The following is a 22,578-nucleotide window of genomic DNA, read 5'->3' as shown; positions in this document are numbered from 1 at the left end:
TCTTGAGAGGTGTGGAAGCAAAAAAGCAGAAACTTCATTTTATTACTATGGATTATGAGCCAAGGACACACAGTGACCTGGCTTCCCTGTGTTCGGTCACCTCCACCACCTTAAGTCACGTTCTCCTCCTTCCAGGGATCCTACAGCACTGTCCGTTCACAGGATCCTGGGGGCTCCTCGGCGGGGGACAGAAGCCGCCGCAGGTGGTGTCTTGGGGTTTCGATCAGCATAGCTCACTCCCTGGGGGTCTTTCAGCCTTTGGGGAAAAGAGATGGGCATTTAGAGCTTAGCTGTCTCGTATGGTACCTACAAGCCACATATGGCTATTTACATTTAAGTGAATTAAAGTTAAATCGAACTCAAAACTCAGGTCCTCAGTCACACCAGATGCGTCTCAAATGTGCACAAGCCACATGCAGCCAGTGGCTGTTTGTATGAGCACAGCTTTGGGACACTTCCATCATGGCAGGAAGTCCTACTGGACAGAGCCATTCTAGGAATGGCCATGTTTCACGGACGATGAGGGTTTTGACTCTGGTTTTAATGAAACGATGCTAATGAGTATAACTGGGACTAATAACAGTCATTGCAAATGTATGGTTTTGAGAATAAGAACTACTATCCTTCAAGAATTCCTACTGGTTATGTAATATTACACTTTTTAAAACAGTGTTATTGGGGCGCCTGGGTGGCTCAGTCGGTTAAGTGTCCGACTTCGGCTCAGGTCATGATCTCACGGTCCGTGAGTTCGAGCCCCGCGTCGGGCTCTGTGCTGACAGCTCAGAGCCTGGAGCCTGCTTCCGGTTCTGTGTCTCCCTCTCTCTCTGCCCCTCCCCCGTTCATGCTTTGTCTCTCTCTGTCTCAAAAATAAATAAACGTTAAAAAAGTTAAAAAAAAATAAAACAGTGTTATTAAGATATAATTTATGTACCATGTGTGCAATTTGATGACATTTAGTGAATCGGTAGAATGATGTGGCTGGCCATCGCCACAATAAGTTTTAGAACATTCGTCACCCAAAAAAGTTCCCTCGTGCCTATGCGCAGTTACACCTGCTCTCCCCACCCCAGCCGTAGGCCACCACTGATCTGCTTTTTCTGGAGATTTTACACAATGGAACACCACCATGGACAGTCTTCTGTATCTGGCTTTTTTTCACTTAGCAAAATGGTTTTTGCAATACATCCTTGCACCAAAGGTACCTATCACTAGTTTCTTCCTTTTTTTATTGCTGAGTAGAATTTCACTGTATGGAGGTAGCACATCGTAATATTATATTATTTTAATATTATGATCAACAATTTGCTAATCAATGTCATTAATCCAACGCTTAAAATAGGCCAGATTTGTTCATTGAGGCTTCATTTGTGAATCTGTGAACTATGTTTTTCCATACCTTAAAAAATTATATGAATATCTAAGTGAATGCCATGTGCATAAATATTTTTTAAACACAACATTGAACCATTTGTACTTTTTGCTAATGCCTCTTTTTACTTGCTTTGACATAAAGAATAAACCAATGGACCTCTGTGTCCTATGGAAAAAATGTATAAAAGTTATCTGTTATTGCTCTTAGAGGTAATGCTAATTAAAAAAAATTTTTTTAATGTTTATTCATTTCTGACACAGACAGAATGTGAGTGGGGGAGGGGCAGAGAGAGAGGGAGACACAGAATCCGAAGCTGGCTCCAGACTCCGAGCTGTCAGCACAGAGCCGGACGCGGGGCTTGAACTCACAGACCACGAGATCATGACCTGAGCTGAAGTCAGACAACGAACTGAGCCATCCAGGCACCCCAAGGTAATGCTAATTAATGTTGAATCACAAGTAAACAGTATTTTAAATAGAAAAAAATGATGTACATTGGTTAACATTTGTTAATTGATGCTTTTATGCCATCTGACGTTTAAAATTTGCTGGAAACTCCAGCAAACCCTTTATGATTAGCACATCAGTGGATTCACACAGGCCTTCTCATGGGGGATTTTGATTCCCACTCGATATGGGAGGCAATGAAGGGTCCAGATCACAAGGGTTTCATGATTTGTCTCAGACCATATTGGTAATAAATAGTAGCCATGGGCAATTGGAGTCTAGCTACTCGGGAACAAAAAGCCCATGTATCTTTGTTGATTGAGATGTAACTGACATATAACATTGTATAGGTTTTACCACTATGGTGGTAATCGTGTTGCAATATATAAATGTATCAAGTGTTTATTTGATACATTTATATATTGCAACACGATTACCACCATACTGCTAGCTAACACATGAATCCCATCACATAATTATCGTGTCTTTTCCAAGCAGTGAGAACAATTAAGATGTAATCTCTTAGCAACTCTGAAGTTCGAATACATCCTTACGGACCGTGATCACAATGCTGTGCATTTCATCTCCAGAACTTACTTATCTACCAACTTTCTCACCTCCTGGTAAGCACCATTCTGCCCTCAGTTTATATGAGTTTGGCCGAAGCATATGTTTTTAAACACAATGTTCATTGGCCTCTGGTCAATTGTGTGAGCTGGGGGCAGTCATATAACCAGAGTGTGGGTTAAACCAGGGGGTGAACAGGGTTGGCCTATGGAGATAAGTGAGCTCTTGGGGAGAACTCACGGAGACAGATGTCCTTTCCAGGTCGGATGAATCTGCATGTGAGAGAAAGGGAAAAGAAATCAGTTCTCAGATTGCAGGAGTCAGACTTACCCTTCCTATCCCACCATGCCCATGTGGTTTCTTACCTTATCACTCACCCATAGCCTCCTGCTGGGGCAGTTTGGAATGGCTGGTTCTGAGAGACAGAAACACATTAAAGCGTGGGATCTGAAGACTGGGGGAGAGGATAGGGTTTTGGAGAGAAGAAGAGAGTCACAGCACGGGTTGGACAGGAGTGGGAATCACAGACACGCAAACAGGGTCTGTGAAAGATGGGAGGGGGCACTAGCTGTGAAAGATGGGAGGGGGCACTAGATACGTCGAGTTTATCTACCTCTTGGTGGATTCTTCATGTGACAAATCTACAAAAAAACACATAATAATAATAATAATAATAATAATAATAATACAGGGAGGAATTTAGCTGATGAGAAAATCCTTCACTTCACTCCCCTTCCCCAGTGTTTTCAATCGGTGCATCCCTGAACTCACCATGCTGGGTGCATCTGTTGATGAGGAAGACGGAGAGGAAGAGGAGCAAAATGGAGAGACAGCTGCAGGTGGCAGCAATAATGGATCTGGTGACTGGTGGGAGAGGAGCAGGTCACACAATCAGTTTGGCTGCCCAGACACCCTGATCTGCATGCGGCAGGACAGTCGTCAGCAGCTAGACAATCCAGCTTCTAAAGCCTCCAGCTGCTGCTTCCGAGCTGGACCTTCCGATGTCTTAGGGGAGTGAATCTGACTTTCCCTTTCCCCATTCAAAGCGAGGATGGGAATAGTAGCTACTGACTGCACTGCATGGTGGGGGGCTGGGGGGGTAACCAGGTGGGCACTCCCAGAGAGGGCCTCGCCCAAGGGAAATTCCCAATCAGTGTGTCAGCCATATCAATAGTAATGAAGATTTATGGGGCGCCCGGCTGGCTCCATTGGTTGAGCATCCGACTTCGGCGCAGGCCATGATCTCACAGTTCGTGGGTTCAAGCCCCGCGTCGGGCTCTGTGCTGACAGCTCAGAGCCTGGAGCCTGCTTCAGATTCTGTCTCCCCCTCTCTCTGCCCCTCCTCTGCTCGTGCTCTGTCTCTTTCTCTCAAAAATAAATACATGTTTAAAAAAATTAAAAAAAAAAAAAAGTCACACAGCCGGGATGGGCTTCAAGTCCTGGGATGTCTAACCCTTCAGGCCAGGTGGCCCCGGGTCCGGGCAGCTCTGTGCTGGCCACTGGGTGTGGAAACCCCAGAGAAGTGAGCTCACAGTCTGGGCAGATACGCGTTTCCCCACATAACGGCAATGCTGGCAGAGGCAAGTCCCATCAGACATGAATGGAAGTCCCAACTCTCTCCCAGTTCAAGGGTTGTTTAAATGGTATACACCCCTGGGATATTATTCAGAAAATCCTACCATCTGCAACAAAGCCTATGAAACCTGGAGGGCATTATGCTAAGGGACATGAACCAAAGGCAAACACTACATGATTGGATTCCTCTTACACTTGGAATCTAAAAAATTAAAAAAATTTTTTTTTTTTAATTGAACTCATAGAAGCAGAGAGTAGATGGTTGCCAGGGGCTGAGGGCGGGGTAAGTGGGGAGAAGCTTCCAGTTAAAAGATGAATAAGGATTCCTGGGTGGCTCAGTCGGTTAAGCGTCTGACTTCAGCTTAGGTCATGAGTTCGAGCCCCGCGTCGGGCTCTCTGCTGACAGCTCAGAGCCTGGAACCCGCTGCGGATTCTGTGTTTCCCTGTCTCTCTGCCCCTCCCCCGCTCATGCTCTGTCTCTCTCTCTCTCTCTCTTTCTCAAAAATGAATAAACTTAAAAAAAACTTTAAAAAAAAAGGAGTAAGAGTATAACAGGTTTTGAGAGAAATCCAGAGGTGATCCAGGATGTGTATAGTGATTATTCAAGTTCATAAAATACATTACTTTCCTTGGTATTCACTTTTTGGGGCAACGGGAATGCCAATGAGGAGAAATATGTTAATGCAAATTCGTAACTGTTTAAATCTAATATCTAACATATACGCGTTTTAAGTTAAAATGGCACATAATAAGCAATTTTATTGCCAATCACATGAAGTTTTCCCTTTGCGTGAGATCTTGAATTTACAATGAACGTTTCCTGGCTACCAGGAACATTATTTTTGAATTATCTAGATATGTCTTATTTCTAAACTGAACCACACCAGTTAGTATTTTCACAGGAGGGTTCTCTTGCTGACTGAGGCTTACTAGAATCATCTTTCGTGTGGAATTTTTCTTCCAAAATGCCTACTATACAGAAGACCATAAGAACTGAATTTTTTTGTTTGATAGTACTTTTTTTCAGTCTTTTAAATTCGGACAGAATTTGAACACATCGACTCTGTTTGCACTCAAAAGAAGCGAATAAAAAGTACTTATAAAAGACAACATGGGGTGCCTGGGTGGCGCAGTTGGTTGGGCGTCTGCCTTCGGCTCAGGTCATGATCTCACAATCCGTGAGTTCGAGCCCCACATCGGGCTCTGTGCTGACCGCTCAGAGCCTGGAGCCTGCTTCGGATTCTGTGTCTCCCTCTCTCTCTGCCCCTCCCTGTCTCACACTCTGTCTCTTGCTCTCACAAAAATAAATAAATATTAAATGTTTTTTAAAAGGTGAATAAATTCTGCACATGTAATGTATCGTATGGTGAAAGTAGTTGATACTCTATTGTATAAATGAAATTTGCTTAAAGAGATCTTAAGCATTCTTACTAAAAAAAAAAAAAGTGAGTACGTGAGGGGCAGGTGCATTCATTCATTTGATGGGGGGATTCCTTTCACGGCGTGCTTGTACTCCCAACCATCACGGGGCACACTTTAAATACCTTATTTTCTTTCCCGATTACAGCTCCATAAAGATGGGGCCGGAAGGAGAGGGGTGGGGTGAGAATACCTGACTCACAGAGCTGGATATTGAAGGTGCGAGTACTGGCTTTACAACGCTCAGTCTAGAATCTGACTCACCGTGTAGGATAATGAGATCGCAGTGATAATGATTATTTTCTCCCCCGATATCCCGCCCACACCTGTCTCCCTCTGTAGCAGATGATGCCGATGCTCCTCCTTCCCTGCTCCCCCAGATCCCTTTGCTGTTTTTATGCACTCTGGATCGTGGTTTCCTGCCTTAAGCCCTGGCTGCCCGTGTGTGCCACCTTCTCCATCTCCTGCACTTTCCCGTGGCATTGAGCAAAAGACACTCACTCGTGTTCTGTCCTTTTCTTCTCATGCCTTCTTCCCCCGTGCCCTCTGCAATATCGTTTCCACGCTCGTACTTATGTGAGAGTCTGCTTCTAGCAGCCCTGAATCCAACACACCCTCAAACACAGCAATCTATCAGCGCATCACCAGGGACGTGAGACACAGGGCAGGAGCAGCTCTTCCCGGACTAGCAAGGCCCTGAATGGACGCAGAGAAGCTTCGACATTCATCTAGCCTAGATTTCGCTCTCACAGCAGCTCACTAGAAATGAGAAGTAAACTATTACAAGACTTCCCTCTTCCTATGGCCCCACACCCATCGATCTGAGCTCACCCTGAGATGTCCACATATCCTGGCCAAATTTCACATCCCTGTTTACAAGTTGCCAGAATAAACTACAAAGAGTCTCTGATGTTGGTGTGAAGGAATCAGACGAGCAAAGGGATACAGCTTGACATGGGGCGTAAATAAAGTCACAGACACAGAAGAGAAGGCTGGCCTCGTATGCGGGCTGGGGACATCCTGTCTGAGCTTAAAGGCTTTATTCTGTTTAGAATCGCGGCGGTATAAATTTGAACTCAGAAAGCACATCTTAAGAAGACACCCACTAGGGTGTCTATAATAAAAGGAAAATAAGGGTTGGCAAGGATATGGAGATATTGGAACCCACATGCATTACTGGTGGGAATGTAAAATGGGGCGGCCACGTTGGGAAATAACTTGGCCGTTTCTCAAAAAGTTAAATGTAGAGTTAACATATGCCCTTCCAATTCTACCCATGGGTAGATACCGAAGAAAAATTGGGAGCGGGGACTCAAACAGGTACGTGCACACCAATGCTCAGGGTAGAATTATTGCAATACCAAAAAGGTATGAACAACCCAAATGTCCACCATGGGGATGGGGAGAGACCGCTTAACAGGCTGGCGATTTCATTTGGGGGTGATGAGAATGTTCTGGAATTGTATAGTGGCTGTGGCTGCACAGCCTTGCAAACATACTAAAATGCCACTGAGTCATATACTTCAAAAGGGTGAATTTAGGGAGTGTAGTTATGTATCAACCAAAAAGAAAGAAAACGCAAGAGCCGAAATAACCGTTTCTCTTCCTCTTTCCCCTCTGACACTTCCTGCTCTATTTCTGACCCTTTCTTGCTCCTGGATGCTATCAGATTTCAGATCTCTCCAAGAAAACATTCCTGGCATGCATTATGGTCCTAAAGCTGGAGTAGAAATCATTTCCCAAGTCTGCTAATCCTGAATAAACACATTTTCAAAGACTATTACTTATTTTGCAAGGACATTTTGGGAGATACCTTTAAAAAAAAAAAAAAAAAGCTGGTTATGTCAATGTCAACTCTAATGACAGCCCTGAACAATTTTGGCTCTTTGGAGTAGCTTATAGGGAGGTTACAAGTTGCAGAAATTAAAGATGAGTAAGCACCTAGTTGCCAATTTACATTATATATTTGGCCATTAAAATCTGGATGAGCTCCTGTTTTCATCCAAAGATGTCAAAAGCTCTAACTTTTACAGGCATCTCTGAGGATAGAATCTTAGCCAATTCTTCATGGCAAAGCAGCATCAGGGAAAAGTAACTGAATGTTCAGCTGTGTTTGAGAATTTAGAAGTTTTAGCAAGTCCTTTGGTCATACATATTCCCAAAGCACGTGGACTCCACAGCATAGGGATCGTGCTGCCCAAACCAGACACACAAGCTCATCCCATTCTTCCCAAAACTTCACCATAGTGTTTTCATTATGTAAAATGACAAACGATGCACCTCGTGCTGTCTTACTCGTCAGATTTTTATGAACCCAGGAGGAGCTCAGGAGTCATTGCCCAAGAGAGGCAATCATCCTCCCAATCGCATTGAGAAATCATGCATCGAGATGCTTCTTGTGCCTTTTAATCAAAAAGGATCCCCTGTCTCATGAGGTGGGTATAATTTGGAAAAGCATTCTTCAATTTATCTTACCTTTTCCCCCTGGAGGGGCTCTGTGTTTATTGCGGTCATCTAGAAAACAGGAGGTAAGAAAAAAAATCACAATGATTGTGTGGGAATCTTGGGGTCCTATGTCCTCATGTCCCACTTACGGACTCTATGCCTTCTTTGGGAAGCAGAGAATGTCTTCCCCACTCTTGGGATGCTCACTGGGTTCGCAAACCAGGGTCAGAATATGAGATTGCTCTTTCTAATATTCTTGGAATTTTGATATTATTTCTAATAACAAAAATATTTATATGACCCCACTAATTCCCCCCTCCCCTTCCAATCCTATTCCTTGCCAGTCTTCCCTATCTCAGGCAAGAGCACGGCCATTTTGCAAATATTCTCTCCCATTTGGTTAAGTTGTCTTCTCATCTTGTTGACTGTTTCTTCAGCCACGCAGAAGCTTTTTAGCTTGATGCCTTCCCACTTGTTTATTTTTGCCTTTTTTTTTTAATTTTTTTTAACATTTATTTATTTTTGAGACAGAGAGAGGCAGAGCATGAATGGGGGAGGGTCAGAGAGAGAGGGAGACACAGAATCGGAAGCAGGCTCCAGGCTCTGGGCCATCATCAGCCCAGACCCCGACGCGGGGCTCGAACTCATGGACCGTGAGATCGTGACCTGAGCTGAAGTCGGACGCTTAACCGACTGAGCCACCCAGGCGCCCCTATTTTTGCCTTTTTAATGCTTTTTGTGTCATATCTGAAAACCTCATTGCCAAGATTAAGCAAAGGAGTTTTCCCCTGTTTTCTTCGAGGAATTTTATGGTGTGGGATCTTATGTTTAAGTCTCTACTACGTTTTGAATTGATTTTTGTGAGTGGTGTAAGATAGGGGTCCAATTTCATTCTTCTGCATATGGGTATCCAGTTCTCCCAACACCATTTATTGAAGAGACTACCCTCACCCCACTGAGTATTTTTGGCTCCCCTACCAAATGTTAGTTGATTGTATACGTGAGGCTTGAATTCTGGGCTCTTGGTTTTGTTTTGCTGGTCTATGTGTGTCTATTTTTATGCCAGTACCATACCATTTGGATTACTATAGGTTTCTAGTATAGTTTGAAATTAGGATGTGTGATACCCCCAACTTTGTTCTTTCTCAGTATTGCTTTGACCATTCAGGATCCAGCATTTTTTTGGTTGAGTCTCTAGGATTTTCCATATGTAAGATTACATCATCTGCAAATAAAGACAGTTCTACTTCTTCCTTTCCAGTTTGGATGCCTCTTACTTCTTTGTCTTGTTTGCTCTATTACTACGTTGAATGGAAGTGGTGAGAGCGGACATCCTTGTCTTGTTTCTGATGTTAGAGGAAAAGCTTTCGACCTTTCCCCTTCGAGTATGATGCCAACTGTGGACTTGCGTATGTCCTTTGTTATGTTGAGATGTATTCCTTCTATACCCCATTTGTGGAGAGTTTTTAATTTTGAAAGTATGTTGTATTTTGTCAAATACCTTTTCTGCATCTACTGAGATGATCGTATGACTTCTGTTCTTCATTCACTAATGTGGTCTATCGCATTTATTGATTGTATATGTTGAACCATCCTTATGCCACAGGGACAAATCCCACTTAACCATGACGTGTAACCTTAATGTGCTGTTGAACTTGGTTGCTAATGTTTTGTTGGGAATGTCTGCATCTATGTTCATCAGGGATATTATATTGCTCTGTAGTTTTCTTTTAGTGTTGCTGTCTGGCTTTGGTATTGGTGATGCCGGCCTCGTGAAATGAAAGTAGGAGTGTTCCCTCCTCTTCCATTTTTGGGAAGACTCTGAGAAGGATTTGCATTATTTTTTCTTTAAATGTCTGGTGGAATTCATAAGCGAAACCTTCTGGTTGGTCCTGGGCTCTTCTTCATTGGGAGGTTTTTGATTTTTGAGGCACTCTCCTTCTCTGTTATTGATCTGTTCAGATGTTCCATTTCTTCATGATTCAGTCTTGGTTTGTAGATGTCCACACAGGTTCCCTTGTCCATAAGTTATTGATCACATCTCCAGGTGCTTCCAGACCATGGCCAATAGGACCTGGAAATAATTTACAGTCTCCTGCAGGTTCCACAGCTGGTACTGAGGTCTGTCTGCCTACTACTCAACTCACAGGTGGGTGAGACTCCTCTTGGGTCCCTTGGTGTATAGTGCCGAATCCCACAACTCCCACAAAAGCACTTTTGTTTGTCCATGGATGCCACATTTCTGTTGTTGACGTGGAAGATTGGTACAAAAATGAGGGATGTCTTATGCTGCCACGATGTTCAGTTTGGATTTTCTTATTTTCTCAACTTGTAGTGGCTCTGCCATCACAGTTTTCAGCAGAACAATATCCATACATTTGGTTCTGCTGTATGGAATCAGAGTCTCACACTGTGACCTGGAATTGTCTCAGGATCTATGCTGAGTAAGAGGGAAGGTTTTAGGATTGATCCTGAAGAGTACAAAGCAACGGGTCCTCAAAGGGGAGGACCTGGGTTTCCCTGGGGACATTCTTACCCATCTCTGTATTAACCATGTTTTTTATTTTCTGTATTTGATTCTTTGACATTTTGGGACCTTGCTGACCCTGGAGATATTCTCCTCCCAGGGTATCTACTTCCTAGAGATAGGAGACAGCTCCCCCTCAAGCACACCTCTCAAATGCAACCCAAGCAATCCAGAACTCACACTCTCGACCACCTCCTCTATGGCTCCCACACTCTGGACCACTATTCCCCTGCCCCAATGACTCCAGGGTCAGATACGAGACACTCAGGGACAGCCTCTATACCCCAGAGCCAATCCTAAGCCTGTTCCTTCCCCCAGAAACCACAGTAAAGGTTTCTGCCCCATCTTCTCCCTCCCTCTGCTTCCTGACTAGCCCTGGTGCTTCTCTGTGTGGTCCTGCATGGCATCCCCCTCTTGGAAACTCTAACAAACACTTTTTTTTTTTCCCCCAGTGACAATCACATCTCCATCTTTGGTCATACTTCAAATTTTCTGTTAATACCTATATTCTAAAACACCCTCCACACCCACCTCATTGATACCCATTCGGAATCTCTGATGAGAACTGGTCACCAAATTCAGTTCCCATTCCCGCCTTCCCCCAATTCTCTACACTCAAGCGGTCACAGCTGTCTTTTTGTTTCCTGGACTCTTCTCTCCCCAGCCATGTTCCATCACAGGAAAAGGAATATGTGCCTCAAGGGCAAACCTGAAGCTGCCTTTCTCACCTGTGACCTCCAGCTGCAGGTGTTCACTCTCCTCTGACCACTCCTGGGAGTCCATTGTCTTGTAGGCACAAAAGTACGTCCCAGCATCCTTTGGCTCCAGGTGAGTGAGGAGGAATTCAGCCTCATATCCTGCAGATCTCTGCTCCTGTCTGTACCCAGAGTCCTGCAGCTTCCCCAGCATGAATGTCACATTGTGGCGGTGACCCAGGCACCTCAAGGTCACGTTATGTCCCTGTTCAACCACTGGGCTGGGCAAGGCACTGAGGTAGGGTTTGGTAAGTGTCTCTGGAAAGAATTCAGAGTTAGTCTGAATCTTCCAAGTGATGACTGCCAATGCCCTCCCAGAATTCAGAGGATCAGACAGAAAACTTGGGATGCAGGAACAGATCAAGTGTATGCAAGAAAACTCACCATTCTTTTTCTCATCTTCAAAGCCCAGGGAAAGCCCTGGAAGAGAAAACCTCATTAGACGTGAGTTTATATACTCATCTTGGAGTACAAATCAGGCAGATGATGAGTAACTAATTTGTTAAAGATCCATCCCATTTCTTGAAGGTACTTCCTTGGGTTGATTTAAAAAAAATTTTTTAGGGGCGCCTGGGTGGCGCAGTCGGTTAAGCGTCCAACTTCAGCCAGGTCACGATCTCGCGGTCCAGGAGTTCGAGCCCCGCGTCGGGCTCTGTGCTGATGGCTCAGAGCCTGGAGCCTGTTTCCGATTCTGTGTCTCCCTCTCTCTCTGCCCCTCCCCCATTCATGCTCTGTCTCTCTCTGTCCCCAAAAAATAAATAAACGTTGAAAAAAAATTTTTAATAAAAAAAATTTTTTTAATGTTTATTTATCTTTGAGAGAGAGATAGTGACAGAACACGAGCAGGGGAGAGGTTTAGAGAGAGAGAGGGAGACACAGAATCTGAAGCAGGCTCCAGGCTCTGAGCTGTCAGCACAGAGCCCAATGCGGGGCTCAAACTCACAGACTGCAAGATCATGACCCGAGACAAAGTCAGACGCTTAACCAACTGAGCCACCCAGGTGCCCCTCCTTGGGTTTACTTTTTACCTTTTGCTTATGTCCCATTGTTTCTCATTCAGGAGTTATGTTTATGTACAAAATTCCAGTAACCTTTCCTGATTTATTGTGTTGCTTTCCCAATTAGTCTTTTCTTTCACCATCTAGAAATCATTGCACACTTACCTATATTTTCCTCTCCTGTCTTGTATGACGGCAGTTTTCACCCTTACCACTTAAATGATGCAATGGTTATTTTATTGTGGAGTATGAGTGGAGGGTTTCCTCTCTGATTCAAATGGAGAGAAGTTGCTCTCTCTAACAAAGTTCTTCTTTTCACAAAGAATTCAAGACATTCGTGGTCCTAAATGCTTTCTTCACTCTTGGCTTTGATCTTGACAAACATCAGCCCCTCCCTCTCCTGTGTTCTGTTCTATTTATTTCATTCTGGGACAGGAACATCATCCTATGGATGAAAATATGGGAAACCAGTCTTGGGGTCTGCCAAGAGTTGAAGCTAGAATTTCTCAATGCAAGAGTATCTCAAGACATCTGGCCTTTGTTTAAACTCAGAGGTCAACTCACAACAGGGACCCCCAAGCTTCTCCTAGAAGGAAGGAGGTGGAGTCTAGACAGTGTGCTGAGAGGGCACTTGCAGTGACAATGTCTGGGATTAGTAGGTACGAAATCATCCTCTGGGTGATCAGGGAGTCCTAGGTCTCATGGTCGCTTTTTAGTGCCCCGCCCCCACCAATCCTGCTTTCAGACTCATGTTATCTCAGCTCTGATATCAGCCAATATTCTGCTCAAATAGTGATTCCCTTAAACACACACACACACACACACACACACACACACACACAAACATACAGTTGCCTTTAGTTCATTTTACATTGTGAAACCCTACCAGAGAATAGAAAGTGAGGGAGGGGTCCTCTTTCTTTGTCAAATAAAATTGTGTATATTTAAGTTCTACAATATGATGATTTTATATCTATCTATCATCTATCTATCAATCAATGATTACCACTTTCAAGCTAGTTAACACCTCCATCACCTCATATAGTTACCCTTTGTGAGTGTGCGTGTGTGTGTGTGTGTGTGTGGTGAGAATACAGAATCGTTAACTCAAGTCCCCATACTGCGCATTGGATTCCTCAGAACTTGTCCATCTCTCCTAACAAGGGACAACAGCTGACTTAGACAAGGAAGACTGAAATGGAGAAAGCTGTCATTAAGGGGAAGAAACCCAGTGGCGTTCAAGATAACCTGAAAAAGCACATTTCCCACAATAAAATAGAGAAACTACCAATGATCAAGTATCTGTCATTTGGCTGACGCTTTACAGACACTGACCATTTACATACTTGTATGACTTAGCAGGTCCTTTGCAGATGACTGTCACTTGCCATACAGCTACCATATTTGCCCACCTCTACCATATATCCTACATCTAACATTTAGAATGGCCTTTACATACATCAAATGGAGAGCTGTACAATGTCCAGCCTAGTTAGGGGCTATTAGCTTTACTGAGATAGGAAGGAGTGGGGGCCCTAGAAACCACAGTTCCCTAAAAACTAATGTGATACTGTGATTTATGGTAAGAAACATACATTTGGTTTCTGTCCTGGTTCCTGGCACAGAGGTCCTGAAACCCTTGGAATTTTCTAAGTGTTGAAAGTGATAAGCATTCTTTCATTGTGTAAATGAAGGGACTTTTGGACCACACCTAAGGATGGGGACTGGTTGCCAAGGGAATCAACCCTTGTTGGAGGACAAGGCTGGAACTTTCAGTCCCACCTCACTGACCTCTGGGGAGGGGAGAGGGGCTGGAGATGGAATCAATCACCAATGGCCAATGATTTCATCAACCATGCCTATGAAATGAAACCTCTATAAAAGCTCTAAAGGACGAGTTCAGAGAGCTTCCAGGTTGATGAACATATGGAGGTGAAGGGGAGAATGGTGCACCTGGAGAAGACATGGAAACTCTGTGCTCTTTCCCCATACCTGGCCCTCCACACCTCTTCCATCTGGCTGTTCCAGAGCCATATATATTTATATTTTTATATTTATAATATTCTTTTTTTTTAAATTTTTGTTTTAACGTTTATTTATTTTTGAGACAGAGAGAGACACAGCATGAACGGGGGAGGGGCAGAGAGAGAGGGAGACACAGAATTGGAAGCAGGCTCCAGGCTCTGAGCCATCAGCCCAGAGCCTGACGCGGGGCTCGAACTCACGGACCGCGAGATCGTGACCTGAGCTGAAGTCGGCCGCTTAACCGACTGAGCCACCCAGGCGCCCCTGTAATATTCTACTAATATAGTAAGTAAAACATTTCTGTGAATTCTATGAGCTTCTCTAGCAAACTAACTGGACCAAAAGAGGGGGTCATGGGAACTCCTGATATATAGACATTTGATCAGAAGCCCAGGTGACCACCTGAACTGGTGACTGGCATCTGAAATGGAGAGGGGACGTTCTTGTAGAACTGACACCTTACCTATAGGATCTGATGCTACCTCCAGCTAGATAGTATCACAATTGAGTGAAATTATAGTATACCCAACTGGTGTTCAAGACTTGCTTGGTGGTGTCAGGGTCCCACCCTCACCCATTAGCACTGGGTGCCAAACTTGGGTCTCCCAGTTATCGTTAAATTACAACTTAACAGATCCTTTGAACTCATCATCTGGAAAGCTTGAAAATTTTTATGTAAAAGATTATTCAGATTATAGTATATTATATAAAATATTATCTTATTCCATTATAGAAAGAAATGTCACAGCGATACATGCTGCATCATGGATGGACCTTACAAATATACCAAGAAAAAGAAGCCAGACATGAAAGGTCACTTGTCATATGATTCCATTTACATGATACGTCCAGAATAGCTAAATCTAGAGAGACAGAGAGATTGGTGACTGCCAGGGTCTGGGGGAAGGGTTAGGGTTAGTGTTAGGGTTAGGATGATGAGTGACTGCCTTGTGGGTATAGTATTTCCTTTAAGGGTGATGAAGTCATTTTGTGGTGGTTACATAACATTGTGAATCTCTACCATGCCACTAAATTGAATACTCTAAAATGGTTACTCTTATATGAACTGTACCTCAATACATTGAAACATTTTTATGTAAGTTGGGTACTTTTGCCCTAAAGATGCACAAAGATTCAGGTATCAAAAGTCCACCTGAAATAAGATTAAGTGGAAATGCCAAGTTGTAGCACAAGCAACCTCCGTCAAGTGCAATGGTGGATCTGGCTGGCCTCTAGAGCCATCTGATCCAGGGTTTCAGTGCTGTTAGGGCCTTTTCTCTTCACTGGCATGCATCACTCCCTCTGAATACGGTCAGGATAGGACCAAGAGCCTGGGAGCAGGGCTGAGGGCAACTACAGTCTGGCATCTTTGGAAGGTCACTTCATAGAGGACCAAAATTTATCTGTGTCCTGATGCCAGTTTGAGAAACTTCCCGACAGAACTGGACTGGCTTGCTTTGCATCATCCCTGGAATAATGATTATGGTTAAAGAGAAGGACAGTCTTATGGGTTGATTTGTGTCCCCCTCAAAAGATATGTTCAAGTCCTAATATGTTATTTGGAAATAGTGTTATTGGGGAGTAGGATGGCCCCCTAATCCAGTATGACTGGTGTCTGCATAAGAAGAGGTGGAGAGACATGGAGACAGACACAGAGGGAAGACGGCCATTTGAAGACACGAGAGATCCCAGCAAAGTATCTACAGACAAGGCGCCCAAGGACTGCCTGCCATCCCCAGAAGCGAGGAGAGCTGGGAACAGATTCTCCCTTCGAGCCTCAGAGCCCTCACAAGGAACCAGCTCTGCACCTTGATCTTGGACTTCTGGCCTCCAGAACTGTGAGAGAATACATTTTTATGGTTTTAAGCCACTTGGCTTGTGGCACTTTGTGACAGCAGCCCCAGGAAATGAATATGGGCAGGAAAAGGTCAGTCTCTTGACTTCCCAGATTATTCTGCCCTACAGCGGGAGGTTTGGGGTACAGTGACTGACAGCCACCCCAGAAGCTCAAATGTGTGTGTGTGAGGAACAATACCCCAAAGGGAAGGTCTATACCTCAGAAGAAGGAGGAAGGAACTGGGGCAGATGAGAAGTCCTGCTGTTCTCCACACACACCCTTCACCTCCTACTCACGAAAGAGGGAGGAAGTGGGGGCTTGGTCAGTGGAGCTGCTGGTTCAAAGTCTAGAGCTCCTGTGTGACCAAGCCACAGTTATAATTGAGGCGTTCCTTTCTACAGGCTCAGATCCATCTGATTACATCACGTTCAAGTTGAGGACAGTTAAAATCAGGCTGAGGATAGGGCTGGCCAGAAAATGTTCATGTCATCCATTGTCTGCAGCATAACTCTTCACGGAATTCCTGATTTGTACCCAAACTCACCACTCCACACTGTACATACCCCACCCTCCTATATGCCTACAAGCATTCATGGCAAGACTGGTATTTAGACAAAACAGGTTTGGGGACCCCATGGGAGCTCTGCATTTCACAGCTGAGTAAACCAGGGTGTCACTACACATCTCTGAACCTTGGTTCCTCATTCCTTATGTGCAAGCACCAGTACAGAGGCATGTTGTACCACAGCCCACCAAAGTCTGACAGGTGGCATGTGTCTAAGACACAGAAGCCATCAATTCACAGCAACCTCCACTTCATGGTAAATTTTCTCACCCACCCAAACCCATCCATCCCAGTCCTGGAGACTCACCGAGGCAAAGCAAGGACAGGAATTCTGTGATCATAGTGTCCCTTCCACCCAGACCGAGATCCTGTCTTCAGTTTTATAGTTCAAAGGAAGAAGGGGGACTGGGCCATCATGGCTCCCTTCTGCCACTTTGTGCCCAGGCTGTGTGGGTAGAGGTTTCACCCTGACACTTTGGTTCTCCACCACCTGGTGTAGAGTTTCCTTCTCACAACCAAGCCAGGAAATGATCAATGACAACATCTCCTTCATAAATCCGGTGTGTGTGGCTCCAGCTCCACCCACCCCGAGATCTGTCTTATCTAAAGTCCTGACCAAGATATTTTCTTTAAAAAAAAATAATAATTGTCTTGGAAAACGTTTTAGAGTTGCAAAAAAAAAAAAAAATACAGGGTTCCCATGTGCCCATCAACCAGCTTTCCCTAATGGTAATAGAAGTACAGTACATTATCAAAACCAGAAATTTAGCATCAGCACAATACAGTGGCTGGGCAAGCACATGGTAATGTCTAAAATGCAGGAGTCTCTGGTAAAATCTGGGCACCCGCTGCCCATGAGAGCAGGTTGGTCAACAAGAAAGCAGAAATGGATGTCTGCCTTTGAAGCTGAGTAAACTTGTCTCTTAGTAAACCTTGACAAATGGGTCACACATTGGATTTTTAGTGTGCTTTCTTTTACAGAAGAGAAAGTAATCAAGGGAAATTGGAAAGCTTCCATTCAATTTTTTTCCCCTCACGGGGAGAGTGTAATTCCATTTTCCAGGAACAAAGGAGGAAATATTGATGAATTAAGGAGAAAATTCCTCTCTAGAAGTACAACACACATCTTTCTTTCCCAGCTACCCATTGCTTCCCAAGTTAGTTAAGACTCTTGTTAATTAATGATTGCCTCACATAACTGAAAACACTAGGGTTGTAATGGGTTCAAGCATGGGTAGATCCAAATGCTCAAATAATAGAACTCTGTCTTTCTCCATGTCTGGGCACCACTTCCCACTGTGTAGACTTCACTCTCAGGTTGTTTCTCATTATGTTCTGGGAAGATACCCACCAGCATATCCAGGCAGAAATAATGTACTTGAAAAAAAATAGTATGCTTGCGCTAACACTTGCAACAAAACTCATAAGGCAGACTCAACATTGCTTGATCTTGGTTTACATGTCTGTTCCTAAATTGATCAAGGTAGCCAGTGTGATAGATTATGCTGATTGGCCTTTCTGGGGCAATGAGCACACCTGCAGCTAGAAAGTTGGATCAATGTCATTTAACCACAGAGAGTAAGTGATAGTTGGCCAATGTCCCAGTCAAGATAGTCTTACCAGGCAGGATATACAGGATATGAGTAGTTAGACATGTAAAAAGTCAATACTGTCCACTATGTGCCTTCGTCTGCCCATGTAAGGCTGTGCCCATGCAAGATTTTGCCTCCTTCCCAGAACTAATCTATGATTCTTCTCTCCCTTAACCATGAATATTTAACCATGAGATTGCTGAAATTGTGTGCAGGTGCCATAATGTTATAACAGCTATACATTAGCTTTCTAGAATTATTAGGTCCCTTGCCTGGAGGTAAGGAGAGTTGGGAGGAAACATGGTTGTTTGCAGATACACAAGGGTTGAAAAATCATACACTACACCTCAAAGCAGATGCCAGCACTTCATTTTTTTAAAATTTCTAATATTTATTTATTTTTGAGAGAGAGAGAGAGCAGGGGAGGAGTAGAGAGATAGGGAGACACAGAATCTGAAGCAGTCTCCAGGCTCTGAGCTGTCAGCACAGAGCCCAACATGGAGCTCAATCCCACAAATCCCACTTGGATTGAAAGTATTGGAGGAATTAAGATTGGAAGGGAAGACTTCGGAAATGGAGAAAAGCCCCAACCCTGGACCACTCCATGTCTACTAAAAACAGCTTGTTTGATACTTATATGCCCTCTGATTCAACCTCAGCCTTGTCCTGCAACTATTTTTTAAGTACAATTTTTCAGAGGTTAAGTTTCCAACAAAACACCAGTGGAAAGTGAGTTCTGATTTTCATTAAGATTTGAAATCACCCAGGTTCAACCCTAACTAGTAATAAGAATGTGTGTGTGAATGCACATGTGCACACATGCTCTCCATATTTCCCAGATCTACTTATTTCTGTCCAGCCCTTTCTGCATTCAGATGGGGTGACTTGGCTCTTTCATCTTCCTGCTGAGAACAATGTGCTAGCCCTCACACATTCTTCTGGTGGAAATGGAAGATGTACTAGGGGCCGAATCAAAATATGCCATGCCCCTGAGGACCTGGGCTGGAGCTAAAATATTGCCACTTGCACTTTATCCTCTTGACCAAAGCAAATAACATGGTGAACCCATAGTCAAAGGGCTTTAATGAAATCTATTGCATTATGACTTCTTGGCCACAGTTATTCATATCCATCCCATGTACAAAATATGCTCATCTCCATCCCAGGACCTGCTCCCCTAAATCTTCATCCAATAATGGCATTAGTCTTCAAATTTAGGATCTACTGATCATTATCAAGTCTATATGTGGCTCCTTTTGATCCAGGATACATGCACTAAAAAGACAAATTAGCTGTCCCATACATCTTCCATATAATAGCAAAACAGAAGTGGGATAACCACAGCACTCCCACGTGAAAAGGCTTCTTCCCTGTGGGAAACATCAGCAGTCACTGGTTCATAGCAATTGCAAAATCACTCTGGGCAAACGCTGCAAGATGCCACAATTCTGGGGATGGAAATGTTCCTTCATAAAGTTTCAGTTCTATTCTCTGAGAAGGGCTTCTCAGCCCACTGTTCTTCACAGCTCTTGTTTCCTCCCTCTGAGTTATCTTTATTTTATCAACCCTCCTGTCCACTTCTGAAGAGGACCCTGGAGAATATGACCCTCTTGATGGATGGTACGATTTCTCAGCTCACTTTCTGCCCAAAGAAAATTGAGCCTTCAAGTCTTTGTGTAATTTCCTTTTTCTTTTTCTTTTTAATGTTTATTTACTTTTGAAAGAGAGAGAGAGAGAGTGCAAGCAAGGAAGGGCCAGAGAGAGAGGGAGACACAGAATCTGAAGCAGGCTCTAGGCTCTGAGCTAGAGCCCAACATAGGGATCAAACTCACAAACCGTGAGATCCTGACCTTAGCCAAAGTTGGACGCTTAACCGACTGAGCTACCCAGGCGCCCCTTTGTGTAATTTCTTTAAGTAGTGCTGGGAGCAATTTTGCCAGCGTAGCTCTCAAAAATGTTTTGGCTTTCTATCCATCTGACACCAACCCATCCCATATGGTAGAACATACAGCCACCATTCTTTTTGAGACATAATTCTCTCTGTACATTTAACGATAGTGTTTTGGGCAAACCAGGATCCTGCGGGTACACTTTGTTAAGCTTTCTCCAAGAAATCTTCTGTCCAACTAGACAATGTACTTGATATCACCTTAGTCTTCCTAAAGGCCTTAACAAAAAAAGTTTCAAGCCAACTTTTTCACTTTCCTGAAAGATTTCATGTACACAGAAATCATGAGTGGTCCATGGAGATTTGTGTCTGCTATGTCACAGAGGAGCTAGAGAAGGAGTTTTATATCACACTCCCCACTGTTGATTTTCTCCCATTTTTTCCCCACTGCACATGTCCCTGGTTTCTATGATGTCATTCATCTAGATTCCATCTTTAGCCCCACTCTGAATTTGTTAACTCATTTTTATACAGAACAGTTCAGATCATCTACCAATTGACCCCTTGCACCTTCATACCCAAACCCACCACTGCACTCAGCAAAGGTGTTAATTTTATTTATTTTTAAAACAATTTGTAGTGTTTATTTATTTTTGAGAGAGAGAGAGAGCGAGAGACAGAGAGACACAGCATGAGTGGGGTAGGGGCAGAGAGAGAGGCAGACACAGAATCTGAAACAGGCTCCAGGCTCCGAGCTGTTAGCACAGAGCCCAACACAGGGCTCGAACCCACGAACCATGAGATCATGACCTAGGCCGAAGTCAGAAGCTTAACCGACTGAGCCACCCAGGTGCCCTGAAGATCTTCATTTTAAAAGGCTCACGTACTTTAGAAATGTTTGGGGGTAATATATATTTACGTGTGTGTACACACACACACACACGTGTATGTATATCCTATACTGTTATCTTGTTTTGTCACAAGCCAATACATTTTATTTTTTTTCAACGTTTTTTATTTATTTTTGGGACAGAGAGAGACAGAGCATGAACGGGGGAGGGGCAGAGAGAGAGGGAGACACAGAATCAGGCTCCAGGAAACAGGAAACAGGCTCCAGGCTCCGAGCCATCAGCCCAGAGCCCGACACGGGGCTCGAACTCACGGACCGCGAGATCGTGACCTGGGTGAAGTCAGACGCTTAACCAACTGCGCCACCCAGGCACCCTACAAACCAATACATTTTAAAGAGTGTTCCATGCCAATGAGTACTTTCTCACAACATGACCATAAATTGCTTCCACAGCGTGATTTATTTATAGAATTTTTTTAGAATTTTGAGTCTTTTGTTTATACATATTTGTATACATTATCATATCTTTCTGGAAATTTTATTTGTATACTCCACAATGTGACTCAAATTGATGCATAGTGTTCCCCTCTATGGAAGTAAGTACTTATTTGTACCTAACCAATCTCCTACTTTTGCACATTTATATTGCTTCCAATTCACTTGCTAATATAAACATAGTTAAAATGAGCAACTTGTAAATCTTTTGGACAACTTTAATTATTCCTCAGGGCAAACTACTGGGATTTAAACTCCCAGGTGAAAGACTATAAATGTTTTGTGTAGTGGTGGGGGAAGGCAGATAAGCTTCATAAGCTAGTTGCCATTTAGTAAAGAATATTGATTTATCATCCTAAAAACTGATTTTGCGCATGTATATTTTCCTAAATTCTATTCAACATTACATGTTAGCATTAAAAACTTTTGGGGGCACCTGGGTGGCTCAGTTGGTTAAACGTCCAACTTCGGCTCAGGTCATGATCTCACAGTTTGTGAGTTCTAGCCCCGCGTCCGGCTCTGTGCTGACAGCTCAGAGCCTGGAGCCTGCTTCAGATTCTGTCTCATTCTCTCTCTGCCCCTCCCCCACTTGGGCCCTGTCTCTCAAAAAGAAATAAATGTAAAAAAAATTTTTTTTAATTTTTGTCAAAAAGAGTGAAATGGCATCTTATTTACCTTCTCCTGGTTTGATTGCTTGGAATAGCAAATGGCTTTCTTTTCTTTCTTTCTTTGGGCTTGTGTGGGTTTTGTTTTGTTTGTTTTGTTTTGGTTTTTTTCCGTGTGGAATGCAGTTACTGAGAGAGATGTGTTACAAGATAAAGTGATTATATGTTTATTTCTTTATGGTATCGGCAATTCTTTTATGGATTTTTGTGTCTATGTTAGTAGGTGCATACAAAGTTATAATTATTATGTATTTCCCTTGAATTGACTATTTTATCATTAGGAAATATTCCTCTTCATATCTAATGCTATTTCTTGCCAAAAAAATCTACCAGTAGAGCCATTTCATCTTTCTTTTTCTGGGTATATGTTATATATTTTTGTGGGGGGTTTTTTGGGCTTTCAACTCATCTTTGCATATACTTAAAGTGTCTTAAAAAAAACAGCATATATTTAGGTTTTTAAGAAACACCCAGTTTGGGGCGCCTGGGTGGCTCAGTCGGTTAAGCGGCCGACTTCGGCTCAGGTCACGATCTCGCGGTCCGTGAGTTCAAGCCC

At 43.5% G+C, this 22,578-nt stretch overlaps 1 protein-coding gene and 1 long non-coding RNA gene across 4 annotated transcripts; one reads left to right on the top strand and one right to left on the bottom strand.

Moving 5' to 3' along the window:
- Positions 1–12: 12 nt before the first annotated feature.
- Positions 13–17,033, bottom strand: LOC101084405 (V-set and transmembrane domain-containing protein 1). Of its 3 annotated transcripts, XM_006940893.5 has the most exons (9): positions 16,840–17,033; positions 11,492–11,527; positions 11,081–11,365; positions 7,856–7,894; positions 3,158–3,250; positions 3,000–3,027; positions 2,752–2,801; positions 2,627–2,658; positions 13–256 (listed from the first exon to the last, which is right to left on the bottom strand). In XM_006940893.5, exons 1-7 carry the CDS (start codon positions 16,871–16,873, stop codon positions 2,756–2,758), a joined length of 561 nt encoding a protein of 186 aa, XP_006940955.1. In that variant the 5' UTR covers positions 16,874–17,033; the 3' UTR covers positions 13–256; positions 2,627–2,658; positions 2,752–2,755. The 3 variants fall into 3 exon arrangements, with proteins under 3 accessions (XP_006940955.1, XP_019674725.1, XP_019674726.1); XM_019819166.3 differs by having other exon boundaries at positions 11,081–11,527; XM_019819167.3 differs by lacking the exon at positions 2,627–2,658 and having other exon boundaries at positions 2,764–2,801; positions 11,081–11,527.
- Positions 1,744–8,289, top strand: LOC109494720. Its single transcript, XR_002149740.3, has 3 exons — positions 1,744–1,804; positions 2,318–2,442; positions 3,128–8,289. It is a non-coding gene; the product is annotated as an uncharacterized LOC109494720 (long non-coding RNA).
- Positions 17,034–22,578: the final 5,545 nt, after the last annotated feature.

This window comes from Felis catus, chromosome E2 (genome assembly GCF_018350175.1).
Source record: "Felis catus isolate Fca126 chromosome E2, F.catus_Fca126_mat1.0, whole genome shotgun sequence".
Classification (NCBI taxonomy): Eukaryota; Metazoa; Chordata; class Mammalia; order Carnivora; family Felidae; genus Felis; species Felis catus.
The sequence above is the reverse complement of the archived record's forward strand: the minus strand, read 5'-3'. Positions and strand labels throughout refer to the sequence as shown.

Bases quoted from the DNA above. Each gene is read 5' to 3' on its own strand.
- LOC101084405 (XM_019819166.3), bottom strand. From the start codon at position 16,873: ATGATCACAGAATTCCTGTCCTTGCTTTGCCTCG. The intron at 11,528-16,839 runs GTGAGTCTCCAG...TTTCTCTTCCAG, and splicing joins CCTGTCCTTGCTTTGCCTCG to GGCTTTCCCTGGGCTTTGAA. The intron at 3,251-7,855 runs GTAAGATAAATT...CTCTCCCACCAG, and splicing joins AGCCCCTCCAGGGGGAAAAG to TCACCAGATCCATTATTGCT.